Genomic DNA, 25,316 nt, shown 5'->3' on the forward strand with positions numbered 1-25,316 from the left:
TTTCAGGTCACAGAAAAGGCAGCTAACGAAGGACACTCTACCAGCCCCCAAATTAGTTCATGTAAAGCATTGTCAGGCTCTTCCCAGCATGCACTGGAGCATCCCTTTGGCAACAAATCCTGCTTCTTTTATATATATGAAATATTTTCATAAAGCCCAAGTCATTCCATAGCTGGTGATGATTAAGGAAGCTACCCAAGTGCACACTGTTGCTATGGCAGCCATGATTAGTACCCCTCTGTTTTATTAAACATTAATGATAGTTTTGTTTGCTAATTGCCCATTACAGTTGTTTCCCATCTGTTTTGTCTTTACATTTAAGGAACTGTGCCTACAGTCGCTTCTAACTTCTCACTAGTCATGAGTTGCTATTCTGAAATTCAGATTAATGCACAGCTTTCCAGGATGGGGGATGGTAATGCTAACAAGGCACACACCATCCATAGCATCTACAAAAGAAGTGCATGGGTGGGACTGTGTTGATGCTAGGACCAAACCTATACTACCATCTTGTTCCAGAAGCAATGGAACGCTTCTGTATATAACTGATACATCCTCCAGAAAGCATGTCGACCAGCCTGACCAAGACCTCTATGCTAGTAATTCTATTTTAACCAGGTTTTGAGCATGTCTTACAGAACATGCAAAACAAAGCTGTTCCTTTTTTTACTTTCAGCATTAATCATTTTTGTTTAGTTAATACTAGGGGTGTGCACATAAACTGAATCAAAAAATACCCCCAAAATATCTGAACAGTATTATTATTCCAGGTCTTAAAATCATAGAATCATAGAATCATAGAGTTGGAAGGGGCCATACAGGCCATCTAGTCCAACCTCCTGCTCAACGCAGGATCAGCCCAAAGCATCCTAAAGCATCCAAGAAAAGTGTGTATCCAACCTTTGCTTGAAGACTGCCAGTGAGGGGGAGCTCACCACCTCCTTAGGCAGCCTATTCCACTGCTGAACTACTCTGACTGTGAATTCCCCCCCCCCCGATATCTAGCCTATATCGTTGTACTTGTAGTTTAAACCCATTACTGCATGTCCTCTCCTCTGCAGCCAACAGAAACAGCATCCTGCCCTCCTCCAAGTGACAACCTTTCAAATACTTAAAGAGGGCTATCATGTCCCCCTCTCAACCTCCTTTTCTCCTTATTTAAATAGATTACAGATCTGAGAATCTGATCGGCTACAAATATAGCTGAACCTTTTATTCAGCTATACCGAACATCAGCTGCAACAGTGAAAGCTGAGAGCTCCATGCTCCCTTGGTTGGGGCTTGTTCCTCTTGCAGCTTGGTTTGAGCTATGAAAGGAAGCAGCCCAGAATTGCCCAGGGCAGCAGGAGCTGAAAGATCCATGCCACTCGACCTGATCCTCTCCTGCAGCTTGGTTTAAAATGAGCTGCAAGACAGCAGGGAGGATATGAGCTGAAAGCTGCAAGAGGAGCTGGTTGCAATCCTGCATCCCCAGGATCGGCTGGGGCAGAAGGAGACCTCCCCACTGCCCACTGATCCTGGGGCCAGCTTCTCCTACTGCACCGTTTACACTTAATCAGTCTCATTTAAAAAAAATACAGGTTTTTAAAAAATCCCAGATCTGAATACAATCCTGGCATTGGGATCTGGGGTTTTCCTGATAGTTTTCAGGTCCAACAGACCCAAACAGAAAAATGCAGGCTTTTTTGTACATTCTAAAATTAGTACATCTGTTTTCAATTGGTTTTAATGGAAAACATATCTCTTGTTATACAGTTTTAGTTTTCCATCCAATTGGGACAAAATTCACAGTGACTATACCCTTTACTTAAGGGATCTCATATTCCAAATCTGAGAGAGATGAGGGAAAGGAGCCCTAGTTTTATAATCAGTCATTATAAGAAGGCGTTTGGCACTTGAGGAAGGCAAACAGAGTGAGCTGAAAGAAGAATTTGGGCTCTGTAAGCAAAGCAGGTAGTAGTAACAGAGTAGGCAGAGTTACTACAAAGGTGCCCAAAGAAGGGGAAAGTAGAAAAGGCTGAGATGGCATATGAGAAATCCACCAGGCAGAGAGGAATAGTACAGACTAGAATGAGAAGTTCCAAGGAAGCCAAGGCAGGTAGCAGTTCAGAATGGTAGAGGTGGTATTTTATTGCCCTATGGGTGGAAAAGACAAAATGGAACCACAATGATGGCCATTGACAAGGCCATGGCACCATGGTTGGCACTTACTCTGCCCCTGTTTCAGGTGTACCCTTTCTGGCACTCCTATTTAATGTACTAGGAGAATACGCTATGAGTGATCCTCTCAGTAAGCATGATTGCCATTTTGTGTAATAAAGGGAGTGTGTGCATTTTGCCCCTTTGGTAAGCACAAATGCCTACCATCGAAAATCTGTTTCTCAGGTAGCATGTTCCAAAGCTGCCAAATACACATGCTGCCCATTTCACACAATATGTCACAAAGACAAAGGGAGGTGACTTATCAGTCATGCGAGACAGAAGTGTTCAAAACCTGAGAAAGCACAAATACAGGACTGCTGTTTTAAACAGCAGCTGATATTCCTCATAACTCTGTAGTACAACGGTCAATGATGTGTCCCCAACAATGTTAGACTCCACTGAATTTTTATTTTTCATTAAAGCCAGGATAAAAAAAACATAATATCATTTGATCCAAACAGACTAATGTCCATTAGCTGAAAATTAAGATAATCCTCTTATTTACAAGACCAACTTTTGTTCAATTCCACTAAATTCAGTGGGGGCAAAAAAGTCTAGGGGGCTTCAGAAGCAAGTTTTAAACACAATTGTTTTTAAGGCCCCATTTGTGTCCATTGTTAATGTCTAAAAGTGGCATAACGTAGTCTTCCAGGAGATGGCAGCCTTCCATGTCCACCAGAAAGCAGTCTTCGCACAAACAGCCTGGAGTGCGATTCAGGTGGGCAGCCCAAGCAGCAGAACAAAGTTTGAGTCCAGTGGCACCTTTAAGACCAACAAAGCCTTATTCAAGGGATGAGCCAGCACATCCTGAAGCGTGTGAGTGGCGAGGTAACATCTTGTGTGAAGCCACAAGAAGAAACGCGAATGGAAAAAAGAAGCCAGAATAGGACATTACAGCGGGAAGAAGAAGGGGGTGCCAGATACAGCAAACTGACATTCTTTCAAATGAGGCTTCAACCCTGTGCAAGCAGTAATTGGATTCAAGGAAGGCACACACTGAATCACACTGTCAGGAAACACCAGATTCAACAATATTACTGGCATGTACAAGACTAGACAGTTGTCTCTGCCTGTCACTCTGTCATATTTTTGCACTTGTAATCCCTTGTCTCAGCTGCAAGGTGACTTCTGCAACAGCATACATTCATTTTACTTGTTTAGATGAACGGCCTACTCTTTCTTAAGGACTCAGTGGAAGTAAAGTGAAATGCAGATATGAAAAGCCATTTTTCTCCTCTCCAAAGCTCACTGTTTTAAAGGCACAAAGAAAAAAGGGTGATGAGAGAGAACAAAACTACCCCCCCCTCCAAAAGGCATTTACAAAACACTTCTGTACTTGGGCTTTCTTCTAAACTTATTCTACCTTCTGCCCTCTCCCCAGCCCAGCAGGACAACATCTGTTTCTCAGGTGAACATGCCCATGGTTGTGAGCAAACAAACAGCCACTACATCCAAGGATCTGAGAACTGCACAAGGAATTTCACATCAGCTCTCAGAAGAAAGAGATAGTTATAGATCTCTAACCCCTTCCTAAAGCCACATACAGGAAAGATAAGAATAAAGCAGCAGGTCTTTCTGAGGTCCTTCTTCTCAACCCATTTTGAGATAGTGAAGCATTCTGGCTACACTCACACCTACAAATCCAGTGTGGCTCAATGACAGACTACTTGCTAAGGGACAGTCAATTGGGTCTTAGTCACACCATTTATCACACATCATTTATCAAAGTCACACCATTTATCAAGTGATCCTACTTGCCCCCACAATTTGCATTGCTAGCTCCAGGTGTCCAGGTGTCCCCTGTCGTCACATGCAAAGTGTGTGTGTGGGGGGGGTGCTACTCCATGGTTTAATAACTACCTCAAAGGGGCACAACAGTGCAGCAGATCTTGGGGCCATTCCGCACCGGGATCCATGTTGCAAATTGTTTGCGGAACGAAAAATCGCCATTTTAAATAGTGGAATTCGTTGTTATGCATACCTGCCTTTGTAGTGGAATCCAGTTGCGTTTCTATCGTTTCCCACAGGGTTCCGGTCTTGGCAAAAATCGCTAGCCAGGAAGCGATATTGCCGAGCTGTGTCCCGCCCCTGGCTGGCAGCCGTTATCATGCTCCCAAAAAGCCCCTTTCCCTTTAAGGAAGGTTTAAAAAAAAACACACACGTTGCAACGAATCTGCGTTGATTCGTTGCAACGGAGAGACCCATCCAGCTAGCAGGTGGTGTTTGAGCTGCCGTTTTATCATTGCCACGCTCCCCCCGAGTGAAAAAAAAATCCCCCCCCACGGGCGCAATTTTCGGCCAAAAACAGTGTGAAAAATAAAGGGAAAATAAACCAGCAAACGGGCCTCTGTATTGCTTGTGCTTGGTGAATTTAAACAGAGGGACTGCAGCCGGGAAAGCCTCACTGGGTAAATGAAGGCTTGCCGGTGCGTTGATCTCCACTTGCTCGGAGAAAAAAAAATGGCGATCGCTTCGCCGGAAGATCAGAGGAGAGAGCCAGGGGGAGGGACTCTGCAGAAACCGCAACAATGGTAACACACAGAACTTTCCCACTTGTGTTGCAGATTGGTTGCAGGAGTGTAGCGCTTTCCGGAGGGTGAATCCACTTTTTGGGATTTCCCTGAAAGCGCTACAACGAAGCACTTTTTGCGGATCGGTTTCAGGAGTGTTGCAGATTGTCAACGACGTTGTGCATAACGGCAAAACTGTAGCGATTTCAATTAGTAACCATTGTGCTATTTTGCACGAATGCGGAATGGCCCTTGGTTTTAAAGAAGGGGGCTGGACATATTTCACAGTCACAGAGTAGTCTGGTATTGAGAACCTCCTGGCAGGATGTTTGTTCTGTTTCAGTGGGTGCCTTTCCTATTTCCTGAGCCTGGTGCTTGGATGTTGAACTCTGCTTAGGATTGCATTTTAAGTGGCTGAGTTCTCCAGCCAACAAGCACACACATACACACACAAGGCAGCCAACATGCTGTCTGAAGCTCTGACCATTAGGCTGGGAGTTCGATCCCAGCAGCTGGCTCAAGGTTGACTCAGCCTTCCATCCTTCTGAGTTCGGTAAAATGATTGCTGGGGGGTAAAACGGTAATGACTGGGGAAGGGAATGGCAAATCACCCTGTACTGAGTCTGCCAAAAGAACGGTAGAGCAGGGATAGTCAAACTGCGGCCCTCCAGATGTCCATGTACTACAATTACCATGAGCCCCTGCCAGCTAATGCTGGCAGGGGCTCATGGGAATTGTAGTCCATGGACATCTGGAGGGCCGCAGTTTGACTAACCCCACCCTAAACGGTGTCACCCCAAGGGTCAGACATGACTCGGTGCTTGCACAGGGGATACTTTTACCTTCATCTATCTGAAGCAACCTGAAAAGAATCCCCCATGAATTCAGTGGGACTATTCCCAGTAAATATGTTTATTCAGTCTGTGTCCTACTTGGGGAAATGCTACCTTCAATGTCACCAGAGTCTGATGCCTTCCTAAAACAGACATGCACTTTCAATGCAAGCTCTTTTAGATTAGGTATAGCTATTCACATTGCAGTGTCCCTTGCAAACCTTTCAGTGTCTTCCTACTCAGCTGATGGTGCTGGGAAATACCACACAGGTTCTTCATGCGTTTTATTTCAATTTGATTCATTACTTGGAAACCTTTTAAAAATCACGAGACTGGGTGGCCCTGCTGTCTTGCCTTTAGTTTGATTTCACTTCTGTTTATTGGTCTGACTATGGCAGGTTATCATTGACAACAATGTATGTGCCTGATCTTGCTATTTCATTTCTGGCAAGGAAGCCGACAAAACTGTCACTGGTATATATTTCCGTGTCTCTTAAAGACCCAAGAACTGGCTTCTGCAATATCTCCAGCTGCCAAGGGATTATCATCATTTCCTCCCTGTTTCAGGAAAGAATTATCATATGGCGTAAGATGGCATAATTTGAATACTATGACACAGTTTACTAATTTGCCACTGATTTACCTTTTCTATATATCTGTACTCTCATGATCCTTGTTCCATTTTGTCTGAGGAAGAGTGCTTGCACACGATAGCTCACACCTTGAATAAATCTTTGTTGGTCTTAAAGGTGCTACTGGACTCAGTTGTTGTTGTTCCTCCCTGCAGTTAACACTGAGTTTCAGTCTGAGCTGCATAACTTTCAGCAGAAGCTCCAAACTGTGTCTCATTTAGAAAATCTACCTCATATCTCTCCAACCATAACTCTATTCTCATTTCAACGCATGCCTTACTTTTGCTTATAGCACGGGCTTCGTTCTTCAACTGTGATGGCAAGGACAAACTCTGACTATTATTATTATTATTATTATTATTATTATTATTATTATTATTATTATTATTATTATTATTATTATTATATTTATATCCCACCTCCCCCTGGAGGCTCGAGGCAGGTCATATAAAATCAGTCCCCTAAAACCAATACAATAATTAATCTTTACAGAATTAATCCTTAACAAAAAATAATTATAACTATATCTTGGGCTAGGTCTACAACTCCCACTCCTACTTCTCCAATGTAACAGAATGCTTTGGCAGGGTCACCATTGGGAGCCTGACAGAGTTGCATACTATACCTATACTGCAGTTGTTTCACCAGCTGCCAATTAGTTTCTGGGGTCAATTCATCACCTACCAAGAGCTTCCTGGCCTATGACCCACACAGATGCCAGACTGCCTCTCTCATAATGTTATCTGGAGACAGCTTTGCTCAAATGAGCAATACTTTTGGAAGGTTTTACCCCGCAAATGGCTAAGATCAACAGCAGGATGTATCTGTGCATACTCTTTTGTGGCTCCCAAACGAACGCCCTGCTTCACAAGGACAGAAAACTCCCACAAGGCTACAGTTATTGTTTGTGAAACTCTACCAAATCTACACTGCATTGTTCATTGTTTGTTTAATTTATACTGTTCGGTTTGTTGCATGTACCTTGTTGTTTTGCTCCGTTATTCTCCAAATTTGCAATCCTACTTTATTGTATGCATCATACAATGTTCCAGTACATTCTCTAATTTTGTAATCCATTACTAATTCTTAGTTTGTTGTGTCTATTGTTCAGCATCAATTGTGTTGTTTTTAACTATGTAATTCACCCGCAGTCCCAGTGAGAAAGGTGGACTATACCTGAGATGAATAGAAAGAAAGAAAGAACTGGGACAGGAGAGAGAGCTGGCAAGAACAATACTACGTGAGAATTCTCTGGTGCCAGGAAACTCTTCCTTCCTAATCTTACTTTTGTGGTAAATGGCGTTAACTGATTAGAGATCACACACTACTCCTCTGTGTGTTCCAGTGTTGAGTCTTGATTCAGACAAACTAAGAAGCCTTGCTGAAAATAACATCACCTGAACGCTTTGGTGCTGAATCGGCCAATAATTTGGAAGTCAAATTTGGAGGCCAATTGATAAATTTTGTTAGCAACCTTTACTTTTGAGTGCTTATGACTTCAGTACGACCGAGGTAGGATCCACATGAAATTAGATACTGCCCTACGCCGTAATCTTTCAGCTCCTAGTAAGGAAATGAGCACAACAGCACAATATCCGGTATCCATCCCCACAAAGATAAGTAAGTACATGAAGTATCCTTACCAAGAACAAATGTCGAGGGTGCCTGTTTTTCCCAGACACTTTCATTAGCGTTCCTTCTTTAAGAAACACCTGTGGAAAGAAAGAGAAGCATCCTTGGGGGACACCATTCTGTGTTCAGGGGCTCATCATGTGACTAGGTATCTCCTCATACACAGTGTTGTGGTTTAGTCAGCATAAGGAGAAAAAGTACAACCTCTGTTGGTTGCTGTAGATGAAATCTGTGACTGCTGAAGAAGAAACTTATATTAGGCAAGCAATGGCTTATTGCATGATGATAGCTTCCATGCTAGTAGGCTAGAAAGTAGCTCTGGTGTTATAAAATGTAAGCCAGCCCTGCAGAGCATTTTCTCAAGGAAGAAACTACATGTTCAATATTGTGACATTTGGGAATAACCCTCTAGCTCTAGCATCCTTGAAATGCTCTGTCTCTTTGGGACAATGTAGGTGTGAGACATTGAGAATCTGTGAACTCCTGGGGCGTTTTTGCTTTTTTTAAATGTCAAAGCAACTGCATGAAGCAACTAATTTAATCCAGCAAGCAGGACTAAGGAAAATAAGTGCTTAATGTTTTCCCAACTATGCTATTTTCCAGATATGGATTCCTGCCACCCTTAAAGCTGCTACAAGCCCTCTGGGAGGAGAGAGAACAAGAACTTTACTTATATCCCCCCACCCCAAATTTTATTAGTGGAAGTATTCCCCCACACCCAGGTCAGTAGTTAGGTTGGGGAAATAGCATAGAAAAAGGTATTAAAGAGAGCCAGTGAGGTATAGCAGTAAGACTGTTGATCTGGAAAACAAGGGAATCATAGCTTTCTTCCATCAAAAAGCTTGTTGAATAGGGAAGGGCTGTGGTTCAGTGACAGAGCATCTGTTTGGCACACAGATGGTTCAGGGCATCTCCAGTGATAAGGATCAGGTAGCAGGTAATGTGAAAACCCCCTGCCAAAGCCCCAGAGAAGTTGTGGCTGGTTAGAGTAGGCAATGCTGAGTTTGATGGACCAATGGTCTGATTTCATATAATGCAAAACCAAAAAAGGGAAACCAAAACCCAACCAAACCAGAACCGAAAATATGCACTGGTGATTGACAGCTGGACAAAAGAAGAGAGTGATGGCCTCTGGAAGTGCATATTTTAGAAGGTGGGCTCCAAATCAAATGCCTTTACATTAGAAAGGCTAATTGGAGCAGCACCTAACAGATTTTTCTCTGCCACCCAGCAAGCCCTTTGATTTTATACATGAGGGCATTCCTCACAATAATTTGACCACTGAGGAAGACCCCTCGGGGTCGAAACATATTTGGTCCATTCTATGTTGGTCTATTCCATGTGCAGTTAGAAATGTGATGTTTTTAAATTATGATGACTCTGTTTTTAATATGTTGAATTAGAGCACTTTTTTGCAGCTCAACCTTTGGGTTCCTGATTTTGGATAAGGCAGTTCCATGTCTTCATGAATAACCACGTGCATTCACACATTGTTGGATTCTATGCTATCATTGCACTATAGCAATGGTTTTGCCATGAGGCTGTGTAGTCTGCTTGGGGAAATACAGTTACAAATGACTGCTATTGCACAATAATATCTGCTGATGTGTAGATGCAGCCCTAGTCATTCTCTCACAGCCTAACCTACCCCACTGGGTTTTCATGAGAATAAAATCAGAAAGGGAGAACAATGCATGCTGCCTAGAGCTCTTTGAAGGACACACATGTATCAGACAGAGTGCTTTTGCATGGGCAAAGCAAGAAGTGCTTAAAAATAAAAGGACATCAGACAAAATGATCAGCAGGAAAAGCTGATCATGGATCACATATTTGGCTCCTTCCTGTAGTAACACAGAGCTCCATCTATCCCGGACAGCCATCTTCATTGCCCATAATTAAACAACACAAGCTTGTCTGCGTATGAACATTGGGGTTGAGGACTCGCCCCTCACGGGAAAAATCTTACCCTTCCTGGCTTGAGAAGGTTGCTCTGCCCCTTGACACTGTGCTCGATGTGCACCAACTTCTGCAAATTTTCCTGTGATGGACAAATAATCATTTATTGTTTAGTTCTCAATTCTTTGAAGTTGATTTAACTTTCAGTATTCAGCCCAAGGGAGAAGGGAAGGTGGCATGGTATAGCCCCATCTCGTTCGATTTCAGAAGCGATGCTGGGTCGGGTCTTGGATGGGAGACCATGAAGGAAGACTCTCCACAGGGAGGCAATGGCAAACCACCTCTGCTTCTCACTTGCCTTGGAAGCCCCTTGCTGGGGTTGCCATATGTCAGTTGCGACTTGACATCATTTTACACCCACACACACTCAGTCCAAGAGTCAATAAGAAGCACCTTGTTGTCATTAATAGACCCCCCCCCCCCCCGCAAAGATGAGCATCAGGAATTGCTGGAATAATCCACATATCCAAAGTGCACGGTTTAAAAAGGCTTGTCATTCCGGTACTTTAAGCAATATAAATTCGATTTTAATGGGATATTTCATATTGCCTTTGGAATTTAAGACCAATTCTCATGAAGGAGGAGTTTGATTACTAATTTAGGCAACCATCCTTCTTTCCCACCCACCTTCTGCCACTACTAACTGCTAAGTGACAAGGGTAACTGAAATCACCTTTTAATGTCATAGGACTACTGATGGAATTATTTGAGGCAGTTGTGTTGCCTTTTTTAGATCAAGTGCAATAGATTTGCGCTGTAGCTGTGGTCTTAAAGGTTATGCTGTAAGTGCCTAATGAAGCTGCCCCTCCTCTTCTAAATGCTTTACAAAGATCGGGGAGCTCATTAGCAGAGCCTGACCCCATTAACTGCCTACCTGGTCTGAACTGCTTAGACACAATCAACGAGCCCTGGCAAGCTGTGTAAGTCCCTGCAGTACAGTATCTAAAGTTAATCGAACGAGGGCTGTATTCCCATTACAGCGACAATGTTAGATGGCTCTTGGGTAGGAAAGAGATGTGTTTTATATGAATTATATACTCTAATTACAGCTGCACATTGATATAGACGGTCTCCTGATATTCCAGTCTTTCTCTTCTGGCATGGTTTATCTATTCCTCTGGACAAATTTAATTGCACAGACAGCCTTCTGGAAGAGTGGGGTTGCAGGCCTGTGCATTAACTTTGGGATAGTCCCTTGTGAAATGGTGGGACTTACTACAAGGAAACATGTGCAGGATCAGGCAATAAAAGAAAGCTGAAAAAGAGTCAGGCTGTCAATTATGTTTTGCTTAGGGTCAATAACAAAGGGATAAATAAATTGATATAATAAACTGATTATATATTAAACTTTTAATCAATCTGGCAAAAGGACAATCCTGTATACAGATGTTTTGATATAAAGCTCACTTTATAGAACTTTCCCCAGGTTATACTTTTTTGGCTCATATTCCATTGAGAGAAATTGCTAGTTTCATTAAAAAGAAAATTCTCCCTTGAACCGGGGGTGATAATTATCTTAATCGGCAAATTAAACACTTCATTACTTAATAGCAAGATCTGTAATTTACTTTTTAAAACTTTCCCATCTCTTGAAAGTCATGCCAAGAAGACTGTTTTCCCCATCTCTTTATTACATTACAACTGTGCTTTTACATACACCTTGTTTAGTGCCTGAAAACTCCTTGATGTTTAGCAAAGTAGTTTTAGGATTAGGGCAAAAGAGGAGAAAAGGTGTTTTGTAGGAAGCTGGCATGCGTACGAGTCTCTGTGACCCATTATGTATGGCAGCTGCTATGGCGTGTGTCCACTGTGCTGTTGCGGCAGGGCGGTATGCCCTGCCGTTTCCCATGTACGCCCGGGGGCAGATACCCCGGCGTAGCACGTACACACGTGCTTTGCGCTGGGGCTGGGATGCCCGGGACGCTGCCCAGCAGTGGCAGCAGCGGTGGGGGAATGGGGAGGGTCTGGGCCCCCACCACACACTGGCAGAGAGCGGCATGCTGCCCTCCCACCACAGCGGGGGCTGGGGACACCCTGGCTGGCTCCGCAGAGCTCAGAGGGGCGTGCAGTGTCCCTGCAGGGACACCGTAGGTTGGGGTGGGGCCAAAAGTTCCGTGCTGTTGATTATGCATGGCGCCGGCCTGCCCCAGCCCCCCCCCAGTGCCCGCGGTATGCCAGGGACCGTGGAAGATCCTGCATTCCCGTAACGCGGGCCTTCCATGGGCCTCGGCCAGGCCACGACCATACTAGCATCGTCATCATGCATATCCGTGGATTTTCCCCAATGCCCTGATGCTGTCAGCGTGGGCATTCTGGCCCATGCATAATGGGTTTATGAGACCTTTTCCATACCCAAGCCAGTGTGCCAGGCTGCAGCCTGCTGTTTGAGATGGGGCAGCTTACCCCGGCTCTTCTTGCTCCCACATGTGGGAGCATTTTGCCAACTGCACCTCGTCTGCCATGGATGTGCTCCCATATGGGAGCCAGGGTGGTGAGCTTCTGCCATACTTGTGTGGCCTTATTTTTTTCTGTTTCTTTGTCTAGGAACTCACTATTGTGTTACAACAAAATACCACTCCCCCCCCACCAAAAAAATGCCCCAGGCAGCTCCACTGTACTGTGCAGCGTGGCTGAGTGCCTTTATTTTAAAATAAAACAGCAGGTCCAAAGGGCTATGATATGCACAAGGTGAGATGTAATTATTTAAAATTCAAATGTAATGAAGAAAGAGTACAGAAACTATTCATAATGACAATAATTTCAGAAAATTTAAATTCTCTAGTTTTGTTCTACTTAAATCTTATAATGGCTGGGGCATCCCATGTGTTGTTATGTTACTGAACACCCACATTAACTGAGAGTTTCAAGTCCTTGTTAAGTCTTTGGGAGATGGTGTCAAATATGCTGATGAATTCGAATTCATCTCAGAGTACTCTAGTTCAAATGGTGTCAGAATCCTTGGGGAATTCTCTTTCTGCGTGGTAACCATTGTGGCTGATTATATTGATAGATTTAGCCTCTCTGAATGGCTTAATCAAAAGAATGTTCTTTTGTTACCTTTGCAGATAAAAGGTAAGTTATTGTTACCCATACTCCACCTATGGAATTTTCTTTTAACTGGCTTGCATTCTTCCTAAAATCTTAGTAGACATGCAGGGGATGTGTGTGCTTGCGATTTATGCCAATTGTCTCCCCATTCAGGAGACTTAATCCTTCTCCAAGTAATCTCAGGGGACCTCTATTCTCAGAAGCTGCTGTGAGAAGGAGGAATATGCGGCTGTACAAAAATCTAGGTGGGCTTGAAGGCAAAGTGTTGCTATATTAAAAATCGTAGATTTACTGTTCTATTTTAATTTGCAACCCTATTCAGTCATGGCGAGAAGGCATCATGCTGAAGAAGTTTTGTTTCTGTTTAATCAACCAGTTTTCCCCTTCAGTGATGTATAAAAATCTACAGGCTTTTCTATCCAGGGGCTCATCTGCCTTTGGTTCAAAGGAACCATCAGTGAAATCCTGTCAGTAAAACAGTTCATGAATATGTTGGCTGCTTAGTCTTGCCGCATGTTTCAGCGACATGGATTGAAAAATCCCACAATCAGAGATTTCCCATCTATGTGAGCAAGCAGGACTTTCTTGGCTCTGTTTTCAGCAGTTGCTTTGCCTTTCCATCTGGACAAAGCATATGGTTTTTCATTTTTAAACAGTGAAAGTTTGTTTCCAGTCCATAGGCACATCTGTGCTAAATGATGGTAAAGGGAAGGTGAGTCTCGTTTAACCAGGCACAAAGTGGTGAATCTATCTGCCTCACAGACTTCTGGCACCCTCCTCTCCCAAAGGACTTTCATTTCTAAAAGAATAATAAAGTCCCCTACAGAATCCCCCAACAGCATGAATTAGTAGAACAGTGTCCAACACATGGTTCAATTTTCAATCCAAAAGCCATATTTCTGCTTGGAAAATGCTTGGAAAAATGTGTGTTATCGCATAGCTGAGCACTTACACTTAATCTGAGGAGCAGTGTCCATATGCTCTTGTGAGCACTGCAGCTTCTATATTTTAGGATGCAAAAAAATTAGTGTTGCCGGGTTGCAAGCCATAGATCAGCACTTTATACATTTCCTGATGCAGCAAAAGCCCCGTCCTGTCATCTGTTTCTGCCTGCTGTACCACATCCCAGGAGTCCTGCTTGTTACAGCAGATGGGGGAAAGGAGTGGATGACAGACTGGAGAAGGAACTGCTACATCAAGGAATCTAAATTTGCAGTGAGGATTTCCAGGTTGCAACCTGGCAACCCTAACCTGTGAAGGTGCACCACAAGCTGTCGGAAGAAGTTTTGGAAATCAGATTTCTTTTTTCTTTTTTTCTGAAACTGTAAGCTCTTTAGAATGATTATTAAGGTGTTTTAGGACTCAAGGGGATACTCTCATAAAAATCTTGTTAGACCAGCATACCCAGTGGAAGTATGTGGATATTTGAAACCAATTACATTCATGAGAAAAGTACTAAAGGAGTTCAACAATATACTCATAAGCAAGTCTCACTTCGTTCAACAGTGAATAAATTTACATTTAAGTAAGCCTGTATAGGATCATACGTCTTACTTAAGGAACACTTTGACCTCATCCCAGTTTTCTTCCATTTCTCTTTTTTAAAAAGCTTGAATATTTAATTTTGTGGAGGTACCAAGATATCAGAAATGAGCTACTGATTATGATGCGCCATAGCATGTTGGCACTCACCCCTTGTTGCATGCTATCATTGGCTCGGTCTGCAACTTCAGAGATAAGGAGCAAGGCAGCTGGGAAGGGAAATGATGCAGAAAGGTGTAAGCAAACTTCCTAAAGGAAGACTACATATTTAAAAAACCATATACATTAAACGCAGGATCGAATCTAAACATTTTATAATAATCTCTGGCCGACTCAGGGTAAAAACCATCATCAGTGCAGATAGTTTACATATATAATATAGTCTATAAATTAAACATTAATCAGATTTCAAATTTAAATTTAGGTTTAAAATTATTTAAAAGCTGCCTCTTTAAAATTTAAAATCTTACTGAGGGTGGCCACTAGTCAGTGCTTCGAGGGTTTGGTTGATTGGGTGGGTTCTCAGACAGAGAGGCCAGCATCTTCTTGATGTTATTTCTTGGCCTCAACTGTAGGCCTGGCAGAACAGCTCCCTCTTGCAGGCCCTGCAGAAGGGTTTAGTCCCACAGGGCCCTGATCTCATTTAACTAATTATTAGAAAAGGAAGAGATACAAACCTAGATTTTTGAATGGATTTTTTTGCTTGTTTCCATGTGTTCATAGAATGTATTTGAGAACATTCTGGGCTTCAAACCTAGTTTTATTCATACTAAGAATTCTTGGGGAGATATATTTATACAACATATTAAATCTTCACAACTCATACTGGCCCATTATGCACGGAGTGGAAAGTCTGCATTCGGGGTGGAATGGCGGCGGCTAAAATCACCAATTATGCACGCTGCAGGCAGCAACCGGGTGCAGAGTCAACGTATGCCGCCAAAAAAGCCACATTAGCGAGATGTGGAAGAAAGTGGAGCTTCCTGGGACCAGGGCGAAACCAGAAGCGACTCCGGAGTATCTGCGTGCATAATCGGATACTCTGGGTTTTGCCGCCGTTGTGTTCCGTCCTGTGCATAATCGGTTTGCTTCGCTTCTTCCTCCTCCTCGTTCTCCATGCCACTGTTCCAGCGGCCGTGCATAATAGGCCACTGTGGGCTTCAGATTCTATTGGTTTCTCTCCCGTCAACATAGCTTCTAGGTTGGAAGGACTAGCACATACATTAAAAACCCTTTGAATGAGATGCTGGGCCACATGGAAGCCTAAGGAGAAAAGTCATGGCCACATGGCCAGTGTATCCTACAAATTATACAACAAGCAGTGTTTGACCACAATAACAGATTCTCCACAAGTTCATCCACAAATTCACTCCCAGATTAAAGTTCATTCCCGAATGATGACTGCAGAATCACTCAGGATAATCGTTTCTCATTAGGAAAATATCCAATTTTATTTCACATGGATTGTTCTTCCCAAGTATCCAAGCTGACATATTTTTGTGATGGTTAGAAATTTTAAATCAATTAACAAGAAGTCTTCAATGATTGAATGCCTTCAGGCCAAAACAATCTTAAATGAAACAGTAATTTATCTAAATATTAAATGAAGATCCAAATAAAATGGTGAAATGTGGTTGTTCATAGATCCATTCCTATATTAGTCACCAGTTATTTATTATTTAAAATAAATATTTTAAATTACCCTGTGTATCTTCATACTCAACAGAATCTGGGCAAAGATTATTCAAGTAATCTGTGAGAAACAATCAGAGAAAGTACACAGTAAGTCTCAAATAATTAAAGAACCCTTTCTGATCCAATCAAATGCTAAATTCATATTTCTGTAATGTCCGTAATCTTTCATGTACATAGTAATGTGAGACCAGGTGTTGGGAGATTTTCAACCCAGATCCTAGATTAGTGAAGCCATTTCTGCATCTGCTCAGAGAACGTAGTATAACCACTTCACACCAAAGACCATTCCAAACTGATCTGTGGAACACTCTTTCAGGTATACACTTCACACCAAAGACCATTCCAAACTGATCTGTGGACTGTAACTCCTAACACTCTTTCAGGTATATACTTTTATTTGCTTGATTTCAGATTGGGCTTTGCTTTGAGATTTGAAACAATGTAACAAACACATGATATGGGGAGTTTCATGTAAGGAGATACCTTTAAAAATATTACCCAGGGAAGCCCAATTCTGATTGGGATCATGGTGCAAGGGAAGATGGGGTTGAAATACAGCACCTGTGTGGCTCTCCTGATCAGACACAGTTAAGAAGATATATTGCTTAGTCCACTGGGCAACATACAGGTATATGGATACCTGTATGTGTTCCCCAACAAGGCAACTGGCAGCTCCCCATTCCATTTCTAATCAGGTAAACAATGTGTGCACTTGGAAGGCATTTGGTTGAGGTCAACTTGAATTCAATCACTTCCCATTGGCCCCTGAGCTCCCCTCCCATGAAAACCACCACTGATATGTCCATCCCACAGGGCTGTCAGCACGTTACAGTTAAATGGATGTTCTCACCATGCTTGTTCCATTATTTTATTGTTCCTCTGTTACGACTGTAAGGCTGTTGTTCAGCTTACCATGTTATCATGTTATTTGTACTGTTTTTTTTCTCCAGTTCCATGTAAACTGCCCTGAGCCTCAGGGGAGGGCAGTATATAAATATAAATAAATAAACAAACAAACAAATAAACAAATAAAGGAGCACACTTAACAGAGAAATACAGGGTCTAGCTGGTAATTTTTTGAGTTAGTAGGGCTGCATGTTAGTAGGGCTGCATGTTAAACTTGTAGTCCTCTTTTCTGTGTGTAAATTTACCAGATCAAGTAACTTCCTAAACTTTTGTCTTGAATTTTGCAGGCAGTAAGAATCTCTGAGGTGATTTTCCCTCCTCACTAATGAATAACCAAAGCCATCTCCAGGGAGGTGTTCAACAAGAATCCTATGTCCAAGATGAAGGCTAAGACATTTTCTGGGTTAAACTAGCCCAAGAAGAAAACCCAAATGTGTTGAAAGGTGTTTTGTCAAATGATGAAATGTTTTCTGCTTGTCTTCTTTCTCTGGCTACTGGTTTAGAAATGCACAATTGGTGCACAAGAGAAAACTCCCTGCCTTGCAAAACGGTCCCTCAGATGTCATGTTGTTAAGGAGAAACAGTAATCACATAGACCTTGTGCATCCTGCTCCTAAAGACCAACATGAAGGCCTGAAGCTGTTCAAAAACTCACATAACAGGATTTTATTTTTGCAGATTTCTTAAATTTGTTTTGTGCAAATTAAAAAAGAGAGATTTTAATAGAAGCCAAGCTTTTGTTCACTATTTGTTCTATCCTAATTCATTTTCATTTGGAGTAGAATTGGAGTATGATGTGGAGTATGATGAATTAAATATACTAGATAAACAAAAAACTGGTTTCAATCCATATTATGTTAAAATAAAATACCTAATCCACATCTACATGAGGTTTAATATAGGCAGCTATAAATTCATTTGAATAGGCTGATGAGGGAATCTGTTATTTCTGGACCTCTTTGGACAAAGAGAAGAACTGTTGCAACAACCTCATTGTCTAGCTGGCCTTCACACAAAAGTTGCCTCTGGTGGCTTGTGTAGCCTTTCCTGATGATTCACTGCTGTCTACAGTAATTTTTTCTCCCAAATGTGTACAGCAAGCCACAAGCAGCTGTGGTTCTTTGGCTGGTCATTCTAGATCTATCTTGTAATACATTTCATTATTTTTGTTTAGCAATATAAATAAAAGCAACACTGCTGAGAATTATGAAGCTCTGTTGTGTGATGTCACAGCCTTTTAACGGGGAGGTCATCTGAGAACACCTCTTAGGAAACAAAAGTCTCACTACTGGGAAAATGAGATTTAAGGCAAGGGTACTGGTTTTCATCCGCTGTCTAGCAAAATATGTTTGACACCAATGGGATCTAAATATAAACTGCTGCTTGTGAAATAAAGAATATGTTCATGCAATGTCAAAGTTCCACAAGTTTGCTGGAAATGAGCAAAGACCAATGATTTTCTTGATCAGGGATGGCTAATTTCTATGTTCACATGGGCTACTCTGTTCGGTGGATACAGGTCAAGAGGAGCAAGAAATGTATTTGAAACATAATGTCATACTCTCTATGTTAAAGTTGGTGCCCTCTAGCAGCCGTGCTTTCTAGTTAGGGGGCACAGAAGAATACTTGTATTTCTTTACTAGGCATGTGCTATTCAGTTTGGATACTCTGAAAAGTACTTGAATCAATGTTTTTGGACTAATGTGGTCCAAATTGATTCTTCCTGGTAGCTAAACTGCCCAAATCAGCCTTAGCCAAATCGCTGAACCAACAATTTGGGTGCAGTTTGGGTGCAATTTGGCCATGCAGATATCAGGCAGTTTAAAGAGACCAAAACTGACCTTTTCCATGGAATGGGGGATTGAGGCAGACTCTGTATGCTGCCCAGAGATGTCTGCTTCAAGAGGGGCAGCCTGTAAATGTGAATGTGAATTAATGAATTGATTGGTGATTAATTAATTAATAGTTTGCAGCATATCTGCAGGAGGATCTCTTCAAAAGAACCCAAAAGTTTAAAAAAGATTGAACCAGGAGATCCAATTCTATGGGCAATCAAAGAGGATGGGGGGATTCTCTGTTTTTGTTGCCTTTTGCACCTACCTATCTCTTATTACTCAAAAACACTTTGTGCCTTTTTTCCTACTAACTGAAAATGTGAGCTAATGTTTATCTTCCAAATAAAGTTTGGTTAAGGCCCCCAATGATCAAATAAAATGGCCAGTCCAGTTGATCATTGCCATTTTAGTTCAGTGCACACAGAAGCAAAGGTTCAGTTTAAAGTGTGTGGTCTTAATATTCCAGTACTTTTCACTCAGATTGAAGGTGCTCATAGGAGCTATGCTTGTGTCAATCCATGTTTACACAGTTTTGCTAATGGAAAACTGCTGAAAGTAGAATATGTTTGCTAAGGTATGAACCACCCTAAATGCATCTGTTGTCAGACAAGGGATTTCTGACATCAATTCCTAAGACAGCTCCTTGAACCACGCAGCTGTATATGGGACATGAGCACAGAGAAGATTTTCTCTAGCAACTGTTGAAGCCATGGTATTTAGCCTTCATGATTAAAGTATATTTTGTTGTTGTTGTTGCTGTTAGTTGTGAAGTCTTGTCCGACCCATCGTGACCCCGTAGACAATGATCCTCCAGGCCTTCCTGTCTTCTACCATTCCCCGGAGTCCATTTAAGCTCGCACCAACTGCTTCAGTGACTCCATCCAGCCACCTCATTCTCTGTCTTCTTCTTTTGCCCTCAATGGCTCCCAGCATTAGGCTCTTCTCCAGGGAGTCCTTCCTTCTCATGAGGTGGCCAAAGTATTTGAGTTTCATATTCAAGATCTGGCCTTCTAAGGAGCAGGCAGGGCTGATCTCCTCTAGGACTGACAAGTTTGTTCGCCTTGCAGTCCAAGGGACTCGCAAGAGTCTTCTCCAGCACCAGAGTTCAAAAGTCTCAATTCTTTGACGCTCGGCCTTCCTTATGGTCCAACTTTCACAGCCATACATTGCAACTAGGAAGACCATAGCCTTGATTAGAAGCACTTTGGCTGGCAGGGTGATGTCTCTGCTTTTTAGGATGATGTCTAGATTTGCCATAGCTTTCCTCCCTAGGAGCAAGCGTCTTTTAATTTGTTTGCTGCAGTCCCCATCTGCAGTGATCTTGGAGCCAGGAAAATAAAATCTGTCACTACCTCCATTTCTTCAACATCTATTTGCCAGGGATTGAGAGGGCTGGATGCCATGATCTTAGTTTTCTTGATATTGAGTTTCAAGCCAACTTTTGCACTCTCCTCCTTCACCCACATCAAGAGGCTCTTTAGTTCCTCTTCGCTTTCTGCCATTATCAAAGTATATATGACTGTAAAATTAAACTCAAACAGGAACTGGTTTCTATATGACAAGTTTCCATATTAAACTTGTTCATAAGACATTGTTCTGTCTTGTGCCTGCTTCTATTACAGCTAAGCAGTAGTTGCCCCAAATGGCTTCTCAAAATTCCCTTCTTTAATTTTGATATTGAATATTCTATGAATATATAAATATTTCGCAAAGTGTTTGATGCTGAACAATATGTGCCATGCCATTTTAATATGTTTGGGCTCCATGGTCTCCTTTGCAGATCCACAGGGCCTGTAAAACTATCCTGTTGAGCATTCGAGGCAGAAGGAACCGGGCTGTAGGAATTTATCTCCTCCAGGCTCTTCGACCCCTCATTAATGATTCTGATGCTTCACATCTTTTAGACAGTTGCAATATTTGGTAGGTTGGGTGGTAATGGGTTTTAATGCTTTTATTGTTATTTAATGTACTTATGTTTAACTATTTGTTTTAACTCTTGTAAGCTGCCCTGAGCCTGTCTTTAGGTGGGATGAACGAATGAATGAATGAATGAATATAGATAGCATACATTAATTAGCCATTGTTATTTTACTTCCTCCCACATGAAAATTATCATTTAACAATCAATGGGCAAACCAAATGATCATTTAAGTGAATACTGAAATATATAGTGCTTTCAAGAACTTCTAACCTGTGAAAAAAGCAGGGCTGCTGCTCTTCACACTAACCAATTTCCGTGTATCAGTCTAATTCCAACTTTGTCTACAATGTGAATTTTCACAGTCCACATATACCAACTCCTGCAAGATGGCTCAGAAGCTTCCTAATTCACTGCACTATTAATGAAGCTAACAATTAGTGGGAAGGAACATCAGATCACTGCCTTGTACCAGGCAAACATATTGGTCTAATCTAACCCACATCTGTTTTCTCTGACTGGCATCAATTGCCCAAGATCCCAGGTAGAAGTGGATTGGGAAATGAAAATAGCCCTGGAGCAGGCCAAGCTGAGGGGCCCTTGTAGTACTTGAAGCCAGTGCTCCTTAGCCATGGCTCACCCTTTCCATCCCCCCCCCCCAAACTGACAGCTGTCCAGGAGGAGACAATTGATGAAGGGTGTGGATAAAGTGGCTCCTGAGGCAGAGTTGCTGGGGCTTGGCTCTATTTTCTTCTGGCTACCAGCCGTCCTCTTGGGCAGGGGTAGTCAACCTGTGGTCCTCCAGATGTTCATGGACTACAAGTCCCATGAGCAAATGCTGGCAGGGACTCATGGGAATTGTAGTCCATGGGCATCTGGAGGACCACAGGTTGACTACCCCTTCTCTAGGGTAGCAGACCATCAGGAAATTTTTCTTTACATTAATGGCTAGCCCACTTGTGATCCCAGGTACATGTTTCCTCTACTATTGCTATCTCAGGCCTTTGAAACTGGAGAAAACATGGATTAAATGTGCTACCTTAGGTACATAAAACATAGGTGGTGCCACTGAGCTATGGATTCTCCCCATATTCTTAGTAGGACTGTATTGCTGATAATCCGGGGTTTTTCTCAGTCATGGATTAACAAACCTACCTACAGTATGTATTGCCTCTATCTTTTCACATAAGAAATGGAAAATAAAAGGTTATAATGTTTAAGCATCCTGCCAACCAAGTGTCAATTATTCCATTAATCGCCACATTTGGATATCTTCAGGAGGTGCTTCAAGGATTGCCTATTTGTCAGGGCTTTTGTGGGGGAAGGGAAGAAATTTGAGATACTTTATTTTTGGTTTTAGCTGGGGATGTTTTAAGCTATCTGTGTAAGTCTCCTTGAAGCATGAGGAAAGGTAGGCTATAAATGGTTTAATTAATTAATTAATTAATTAATTAATTAATTAATGTTACCACAAGTTAGAGTTCCCTCATATGTTGTCACACCTGTGCTTCTTGCTCTACTTAATCCAGTATCTGTCACTTCATGTTTGTGAGTGCTGCTATGGCAATAGATTATAAGCCTGATATTACATTCCACAGCCCTATCCGTTCCTGACAAGGGTCACAAGCTATGTTAACGTAAGTTCAGCAGACACAAAAGGAAGTGATGACTCAATGTAGGGTAGGTCAACAAGGAGTGTAAGTTAATTTCTTTGGGAGAATTAATATTGTCAGAGCAAAAGAGAGTAATAGTGCTTATTTCTACATAATTAGTAGAATGCTGAACAGACTCTATAGATTTTTTAAATTGTTGATTTTTATAAATCTGGTATGAACTTCATCTGAACATTCTCATAATTCACATGTGTTTACATTTGGAACTTTGTGTGAATCAAGATCTTCCAAAAAAACATGAGCCTTGTTCTTCACCCACCACACCTCCAGTAGAACTTCAGCATGGTTTAGGCCACTGCATTGAACCCTATGGCCTGCTGGTGCAAGGGTAATTCTATGGGAGGGGAAAGGGGAATAGCTGCTGATTCTCTGTCCCATTGCAGACCTCTACATTGCATTATTTGGAGAGGCCCTGTAAATGACAGCAGGAGAGGGAGGGGTAAAAGTTCCATTCTACAAGTGGAGCTAATGTAGATTGTTCAATCCAATTTCTTACAACCTAACCGTCTCTTCAAATCATAATACAGTGGATCAGAAATGGATGGTGAACTCATCTCGATTTTCCTCCATTATAGCTGATGGAAAACTGTATACGCTGATGATCCTATTAATTTTATGTTGTCTTGTTTCACCAGATCCTGCAATCACTGTGTAGATCAGTGATTTATAATGTTTTCAAACCCGGATCCATCATTTGCAACGAGGACTCGGGGGGGGGGGGTAGATTCCAGTGGCCTATATGTATCAGGCTCTCTGAATTCTTAGCTTTTATTTTTTTTAATAATTGCAAAGATATAGAGGATAGGACTTACTTTTTACATCTCCCCCTTCCCATTAAGAATCTATATGCCGCTATGTACTTACTTTCCCCCCCTTTTGGGTGAGCATAAACATTTTAAAGTCTTTTTTCAGTTCAGTACTTTTTGCGAGAGACTGATGGACTCATTTCATTAAATGGGACTAATTCTCAGGTAATTTGTGTCTCATTTGTTTTTAAATTATAATGCAGTTCAGCTTTCTGACTAGATCCCTTGGCTGTGAAGTCATTCTGATTCTGCTTGGTTTTTTCTTCTTCTTTTTACATTATATCCTTTTGCAATCAGCACAGTGTGAATCATAAGTAAAATCTACTCCTTAATAATCCTGTCCTTTTTCCTTTATAGTTTCTTACATAATGAATTATTATCAGACTATACTCTAATATGTATCAATAACTACTTTACTAGCTGGTTGTTCTTTTCTTTTTTCATCTTTCTGTAAACGCTTTATATATAATTAAAAAATTTAAAAAAATTTTTACATTATTTTATCGGGAAGCCTTATGATATTTAGTTTGGATCAAGGTCATCTGAGGGGCAGATGGAATGTCTGGGAGCCCATGGTGGCTCAGAGCAGGCCTCTCTACAACAGGAGAGTATATGTTAACTCTTTTTAAACAACATATATCATTTTTTCTTTTTCTTTCCCTCCATTTTCATCTTTCCCCATTCTTCCTTTCCCCCAATCTCTGTATCTTTCTGTCTTTTATTCACTTTTTTTCTTTAAAAAATAACTTTAAAAGGAATAAATGTAGTAGTACCCCTCATACGACACATGACACATCTGGGATATAACCAAATCATGGTTTACAGTCAAACCGTCAAGATTAAAGCACAAAACCAGAATGACGGAGGCGCTCTTGTCATGAGGGTGGAAGGTTTCAGTCTTGCTAACCTGTGAGAAGCACATGGTATTGGAATATGCGCTGCACCACTTTCAGAAGCTGATGTTTCACATTCAAGGGACTGCCGTCAGGAACCTGCTGTTCTCGAGAGAAGGGAAAAATTATGAAGGGTCAGAATCTATAATCCACAATCAGTAGATAAAAAGCTATCTAGCCGCAAATGCCTGGCAGTAACTATCTCCAAAAATGCATACGCTTTGGAACGATGAACCTATCAATGCAATCCTGTTTGGTGGCAAGAAATGATAATACAGTGGTAAACAGATCTACCCAGAATCCTGCTCAAACCTACTCAATGGGGCTCTTTCCAGGGAAGCAGTGCTGGGATTTCATTGTGTGTGTACCTTGCTAGTTGAAAAACATCCCTGCATGTTACACATATACTAAAGACCGCTCCCTGTTTTGTTTTTCTGACCTTGAATGTCAGTCTGAACACCTAAGCAGTAGAATAATGGTCAGCTCCACAAATTTCCAATTAATGACTTCATTAATTTTTCAGTTCTGATGAGTTATAATCATTTTATCAACTAATGGAGAATTTAATGTCCGAATGCACACACCTAAAGTGAAATACTAATGTAAATATTTTTGCGTTCTGCCCCCAGGGTTGACTAATAAGAACGTATAGTTTCTGCAGGTTCTCCCTCTTAGTCTTTCCCGTCTTTTTGTTCACTCCTTCCCAAGCTGTGATGTGATATACATGCAGTCTTGCCTGTGACATGATGGTGCAGAAGGAGAAGGAGACAAATAGATTCAAGTGGGAGAAGCCATCACCTGCTTTATCGGTAGTTGCAGTGCAAATCTTCATGATGCATTTTAGAAATCCATTCCCTTATGACATATATGGCTACATGTTTAAAACATCTCTGAGGATGTTTTAAATGAGTTTAAACTACAAGTACAACGATATAGGCTAGATATCAGGAAAAAATTTCACAGTCAGAGTAGTTCAGCAGTGGAATAGGCTGCCTAAGGAGGTGGTGAGCTCCCCCTCACTGGTAGTCTTCAAGCAAAGGTTGGATACACACTTTTCTTGGATGCTTTAGGATGCTTTGGTCTGATCCTGCGTTGAGCAGGGGGTTGGACTAGATGGCCTGCATGGCCCCTTCCAACTCTATGGTTCTATGATTCTATGATTCTAGGAGCAGCAGGAGGGCTTGTAAGGATGATCACTGGAACCCTTTGATCTTAGAATGGGGATGCTATAACAA

At 41.8% G+C, this 25,316-nt stretch overlaps 1 protein-coding gene and 1 long non-coding RNA gene across 5 annotated transcripts in view; one reads left to right on the forward strand and one right to left on the reverse strand.

Moving 5' to 3' along the window:
- Positions 1 to 18,834, forward strand: part of LOC143831836 (uncharacterized) — a 56,508-nt gene extending 37,674 nt beyond the window's left edge. The window contains exons 3-4 of one of the 2 annotated variants that reach the window (XR_013228980.1): positions 16,367 to 16,433; positions 17,244 to 18,834. This is a non-coding gene — a long non-coding RNA (uncharacterized LOC143831836). The remainder of the gene's footprint in view (positions 1 to 16,366; positions 16,434 to 17,243) is intronic. The other variant, XR_013228979.1, reaches the window with a different exon arrangement.
- FGD5 (FYVE, RhoGEF and PH domain containing 5) overlaps positions 1 to 25,316 on the reverse strand; it is a 199,498-nt gene that overhangs the window by 29,812 nt on the left and 144,370 nt on the right. For all 3 annotated transcript variants that reach the window (XM_077325309.1, XM_077325310.1, XM_077325308.1), the window contains exons 8-12: positions 24,096 to 24,183; positions 16,058 to 16,108; positions 14,506 to 14,564; positions 9,776 to 9,847; positions 7,821 to 7,889 (exon numbers count right to left, since the gene is read on the reverse strand). In XM_077325309.1, coding sequence (XP_077181424.1) covers positions 7,821 to 7,889; positions 9,776 to 9,847; positions 14,506 to 14,564; positions 16,058 to 16,108; positions 24,096 to 24,183 — 339 coding nt within the window. The remainder of the gene's footprint in view (positions 1 to 7,820; positions 7,890 to 9,775; positions 9,848 to 14,505; positions 14,565 to 16,057; positions 16,109 to 24,095; positions 24,184 to 25,316) is intronic.

The sequence above is a fragment of the Paroedura picta genome, chromosome 3 (genome assembly GCF_049243985.1).
Source record: "Paroedura picta isolate Pp20150507F chromosome 3, Ppicta_v3.0, whole genome shotgun sequence".
Classification (NCBI taxonomy): domain Eukaryota; kingdom Metazoa; phylum Chordata; class Lepidosauria; order Squamata; family Gekkonidae; genus Paroedura; species Paroedura picta.